The 6,000-nt window shown below is 43.2% G+C and overlaps 1 protein-coding gene across 8 annotated transcripts in view; it reads right to left on the minus strand.

Annotated features, from left to right (window-relative positions):
• Positions 1-5,182, minus strand: part of LOC137436785 (pumilio homolog 1) — a 177,324-nt gene extending 172,142 nt beyond the window's left edge. For 2 of the 8 annotated variants that reach the window (XM_068130880.2, XM_068130877.2), the window contains exons 1-2: positions 5,052-5,182; positions 4,592-4,826 (exon numbers count right to left, since the gene is read on the minus strand). In XM_068130880.2, coding sequence (XP_067986981.2) covers positions 4,592-4,804 — 213 coding nt within the window. In that variant the 5' untranslated portion in view covers positions 4,805-4,826; positions 5,052-5,182. Of the gene's footprint in view, positions 1-4,591; positions 4,991-5,051 lie in introns of those variants that run through there. The other 6 variants (XM_068130879.2, XM_078786798.1, XM_068130881.2 and 3 more) reach the window with 6 other exon arrangements.
• Positions 5,183-6,000: the final 818 nt, after the last annotated feature.

The following is a 6,000-nucleotide window of genomic DNA, read 5'->3' on the forward strand; positions in this document are numbered from 1 at the left end:
CGCCAGGAAGGGCATCCGGCCATAAAAACATTACCTCAAACAGGGAGCCATGATTGTCATGGAGCCAGCAAGGCTAACCCCTGCTCTAGAGGGGAAAATGGCCTTAAAACGATCATTCATTCATTCATTCATATTTGTTATATTATATCACCTTTATCTTTCAATATTGTTGAAATGAAGATCAAATAGCTGTATGTTGAAATATGATGAAAAAGTCAAAAATTTGCATGGGGTGTACTTACTTTTTCACGTGACTGTATGATGAAAAGTGTATGATGAAAAGTGTATGATGAAAAGTGTATGATGAAAAGTGTATGATGAAAAGTGTATGATGAAAAGTGTATGATGAAAAGTGTATGATGAAAAGTGTATGATGAAAAGTGTGTGATGAAAAGTGTGTGATGAAAAGTGTATGATGAAAAGTGTATGATGAGAAGTGTATGATGAGAAGTGTGTGATGAAAAGTGTGTGATGAAAAGTGTGTGATGAAAAGTGTGTGATGAAAAGTGTATGATGAACAGTGTATGATGAAAAGTGTATGATGAAAGGTGTATGATGAAAAGTGTATGAGGAAAAGTGTATGAGGAAAAGTGTATGAGGAAAAGTGTATGAGGAAAAGTGTATGATGAAAAGTGTATGATGAAAAGTGTATGATGAAAAGTGTATGATGAAAAGTGTATGATGAGAAGTGTATGATGAGAAGTGTATGATGAGAAGTGTATGATGAGAAGTGTATGATGAAAAGTGTATGATGAGAAGTGTATGATGAGAAGTGTATGATGAGAAGTGTATGATGAAAAGTGTATGATGAGAAGTGTATGATGAAAAGTGTATGATGAAAAGTGTATGATGAAAAGTGTATGATGAAAAGTGTATGATGAAAAGTGTATGATGAGGAGTGTATGATGAGAAGTGTATGATGAGAAGTGTATGGTGAGAAGTCTATGGTGAAAAGTGTATGGTGAAAAGTGTATGATGAAAAGTGTATGATGAGAAGTGTATGATGAGAAGTGTATGATGAGAAGTGTATGGTGAGAAGTCTATGGTGAAAAGTGTATGGTGAGAAGTCTATGATGAAAAGTGTATGATGAAAAGTGTATGATGAGAAGTGTATGATGAGAAGTGTATGATGAGAAGTGTATGGCGAGAAGTCTATGATGAAAAGTGTATGATGAAAAGCGTATGATGAAAAGTGTATGGCGAGAAGTCTATGATGAAAAGTGTATGATGAAAAGCGTATGATGAAAAGTGTATGATGAAAAGTGTATGATGAGAAGTGTATGATGAAAAGTGTATGATGAGAAGTGTATGATGAGAAGTGTACGATGAGAAGTGTATGATGAAAAGTGTATGATGAGAAGTGTATGATGAGAAGTGTATGATAAGTGTATGATGAAAAGTGTTTGATGAAAAGTGTATGATGAAAAGTGTATGATGAAAAGTGTATGATGAAAAGTGTATGATGAAAAGTGTATGATGAGAAGTGTATGATGAAAAGAGTATGATGAGAAGTGTATGATGAAAAGTGTATGATGAAAAGTGTATGATGAGAAGTGTATGATGAAAAGTGTATGATGAAAAGTGTATGATGAAAAGTGTATGATGAAAAGTGTATGATGAGAAGTGTATGATGAAAAGAGTATGATGAGAAGTGTATGATGAAAAGAGTATGATGAGAAGTGTATGATGAAAAGTGTATGATGAAAAGTGTATGATGAAAAGTGTATGATGAAAAGTGTATGATGAAAAGTGTATGATGAAAAGTGTATGATGAAAAGTGTATGATGAGAAGTGTATGATGAGAAGTGTATGATGAGAAGTGTATGATGAGAAGTGTATGATGAGAAGTGTATGATGAAAAGTGTATGATGAAAAGTGTATGATGAAAAGTGTATGATGAAAAGTGTATGATGAAAAGTGTGTGATGAGAAGTGTATGATGAGAAGTGTATGATGAAAAGTGTATGATGAGAAGTGTATGATGAGAAGTGTATGATGAAAAGTGTATGATGAAAAGTGTATGATGAGAAGTGTATGATGAGAAGTGTATGATGAAAATTGTATGATGAAAAGTGTATGATGAAAAGTGTATGATGAGAAGTGTATGATGAAAAGCGTATGATGAAAAGCGTATGATGAAAAGTGTATGATGAAAAGTGTATGATGAGAAGTGTGTGATGAAAAGTGTATGATGAAAAGTGTATGATGAAAAGTGTATGATGAAAAGTGTATGATGAAAAGTGTGTGATGAAAAGTGTATGATGAAAAGTGTATGATGAAAAGTGTATGATGAAAAGTGTATGATGAAAAGTGTATGATGAAAAGTGTATGATGAAAAGTGTATGTATGATGAAAAGTATATGATGAGAAGTGTATGATGAGAAGTGTATGATGAAAAGTGTATGATGAAAAGTGTATGATGAAAAGTGTATGATGAAAAGTGTATGATGAAAGGTGTATGATGAAAAGTGTATGATGAAAAGTGTATGATGAAAAGTGTATGATGAAAAGTGTAGGATGTTTGTTTGCAAGAGAGATTGAAGCTAGCCCGGTAGCTGTAGTTTGAGTGAGACAGAAAGTAAGACCAGCAATCCTGACACGGAGAGTGCAAGATGGTCCTGGGCACCACTTTAACGCTCCTAAGTCCCCCTGAACGGCTGCTATCTTCAACCAGTCCAACCAGATCGGCGTTTTTTATGAGACACCATCTCCTTACTGGATGGCCTTTTTTTTTTTGGATAGAAGATCGAGGCTTGTGAAAGCTAACATTAATCACACAAAAAGTCCAACCGACACATAAAACACAAAATAAGGGGAGCGGTAGACAAGATGGGGAGAGAGGGGGAGGGACACAAACACAACATTTGAGAACAGGGACATCGAGAGAACTGAGGGAGGGAGAGGGCTTGAGGGAGGTGGGAGAGGTATAAAACATGTGGACACTGCAAGGACTTCCAGGAAAGAAGTTGGAATTTAAAAAAAGTGGATCTGGGGTGAATTAGCGGGGGTAGAAAAGATCAAGGTTTTGGATGGGGGAAGATAAGAGATGGTGGTGAACAGCTGTTTTAAAGACCTGGAGGGGGGAGTGGGATTGAAGGGAATGGGGGAGTTTGTTCCAGAGGCGGGAGAAAAGGGGAATGAAAGAGTGAAGGTGAGCAGAGAGATATTAAGCAGATTACGTGTACATAGTGTTTGTTAGTTTATCATTTCAGTTAAACATCAACAAGAAACACATCGAAAGTCAAATATTTGTACAGAATGTTCACAAAAAATAACCAAGTGGCCAACATAGAGTGTGTGAGCAGATGTGTATGTAGAGTAGATACTGTGTATGTAGAGCAAGCTTGCACTGCACTTGTCATCATGATGAAACTAAATAGGGGATTTGGAAAGGGGGAGGGGTTTGGAGGAATAGCAAGTGAAGAGGGATGTTGTGGTTTTTATAACTCGTAATTTGGGGAGGGAGGCGATTGTTGCTGTGCAAGGTCGTACGTGGTAACGAGCAATGTAGGAAAGTTGAGAATGGTTTACACGCATTGAGCGAGGGTGACGAGGATGGCGAGGATGACGAGGCTGGCGAGGATGACGAGAGGGACGATGACGACGAGAGGGACGATGACGACGAGAGGGACGATGACGACGAGAGGGACGATGACGACGAGAGGGACGATGACGACGAGAGGGACGATGACGAGAGGGTCGATGACGAGAGGGTCGATGACGAGAGGGTCGATGACAACGAGAGGGACGATGACAACGAGAGGGACGATGACAACGAGAGGGACGATGACAACGAGAGGGACGATGACAACGAGAGGGACGATGACAACGAGAGGGACGATGACAACGAGAGGGACGATGACAACGAGAGGGACGATGACAACGAGAGGGACGATGACAACGAGAGGGACGATGACAACGAGAGGGTCGATGACGAGAGGGTCGATGACGAGGGACGATGACAACGAGAGGGACGATGACAACGAGAGGGACGATGACATTGACGAGAGGGACGATGACAACGAGAGGGACGATGACGAGAGGGACGATGACATTGACAACGAGAGGGACGATGACGAGAGGGTCGATGACGAGAGGGTCGATGACGAGAGGGTCGATGACGAGAGGGTCGATGACGAGGGGGCCGATGACGAGAGGGACGATGACGAGAGGGACGATGACGAGAGGGACGATGACGAGAGGGACAATGGTAACGAGAGGGACAATGGTAACGAGAGGAATGAGGATGACGAGGATCACGTTCGAGATAAATGAGGGCGAACTGGGGTTGAAGGATCTCAAGCACGAGGTAAGGAGACGTGCTGTGAGTTGTGGACCACGCACGATGTACAAAAGGGATGGTAGGCTCGACCACCATAATGAGCGACATCACAAGGTCTTTGAGGATCGCGGAAGGTACGAGAGGGTGCAGTGGTAGGATGTGTGTGGGGTCTCGCACTAGCAATTAAGTGGGGAGGGTCGAAAGTTTGCTCACACAGAGGTCAACGGTTGAGATAAGGAGAGAACGCGATAGGATCTTCCCCGACGAGTGAAGCAGTGCACAGTCGTGTCCGCGTTTGCGTGCTCGTTACCTGATCGCCGTCCCCAAGAGGAATGCGCTGCCTTCCCGCCAGTCCTAGGTCCCCGTGCTGCCGCTGGAAGAAATACCCCACGGTAGCGTCGTCCTGCGAGCGACCCGCCACGGCCGGGATCTGCTGTACCTGCTGCTGCGCGGCCTGCGCGCCCGCGGGGTCCATCAGGGCCATGGCGCCACGGCCCTCCTGGCTGTGCCCGTTCGAGTGCATGCCGTCCCGCCGCACGTCATGCCTGCACGGCGCCCGCACGCAAGGATCGTCACACGCTGGGGTCGTACGGGCTGGGATGGCGAGACACACGAACAAACAAACGCACGAACACAATGGAGGCTCCGCTAGCGGCGGACAAAGCACAACCCTCCCCGCCGCAGAACGAAGGAAAGGCTTAACCAAAGGCGTCCGTGATGTTTCGGACTCGCTGTCCGAACACACGAGCGCGAGGGATTCGCACACTTACAGGATGCAGCGGCGGATGGCAATGGATTGTGAGCCGAACTGGCTCCAACATCACAACATCACTCCAGTAGTAATGGCCGCCATGAGGCGGAAAGCTATCGCCGCTTCCTCTTCTCAGACGTAATGACGTAATGTATTAACCCCGACGTCAAGACGCACTACAGTGTGTGAGGTTTCCAGGATCAGCGGTAAGTTCAGTTACCAAGCAGCTGAAAGTGTATGATGAAAAGTGTATGATGAGAAAGTGTATGATGAGAAAGTGTATGATTGCCAAGACAGCCGTTCCTTATCAACGGTTTTCAATAAAGTACTTGTTTAAGTGCTTTTGGTACTACAGCGAGCGCTCTACAAGAAACTTGATAACTGAACTGAACACACCCCTTCGCTGAATATTCCAGCAGATATGTGAAATGTATGAAGGTATTGTGTGTGCACTTGATGATAAAAGCATGAAATTTGGCAGGTGACTCGGGCATGTCTGGAGTAAGAAAACTGGCTATAGGGCCATTGCAAATTTGCTCCATGATGGCTGTGACAACAACTTTTCCAAACAGGCGGGAACATGCCTTATGAAGTACTTCCAGGTGTCATGATAATGTAATAAAATGAGTATAATCATGGTATTATGTGTTGTTTTCCCATCTGTATGTATGTATGTATGTATGTGTTACGTGTTCCTCCCGGTGACTACCTGGTCTCGGTGACCCCCGGACCGTGAGAGGAACTCCGCCAGAAAGATCTATGATTTATACGCTTTCGTAACGCAATCAATATGAACTCCAGTCAATAAGAAACCCCACACCAAGGATCCGGAGTAATCAATAATATATTCCCCCAAGGAATCAACAACCATCAACAATCAACAATCAATATTACAAAGATGGCCATCTTACATATGTGTCCCCCCCTTTCTCCACTCACGACCACTTGGGTCACTGTCCCTCACAATG

Source organism: Myxine glutinosa, chromosome 11 (assembly GCF_964187855.1).
Source record: "Myxine glutinosa chromosome 11, kmMyxGlut1.1, whole genome shotgun sequence".
Taxonomy (NCBI): domain Eukaryota; kingdom Metazoa; phylum Chordata; class Myxini; order Myxiniformes; family Myxinidae; genus Myxine; species Myxine glutinosa.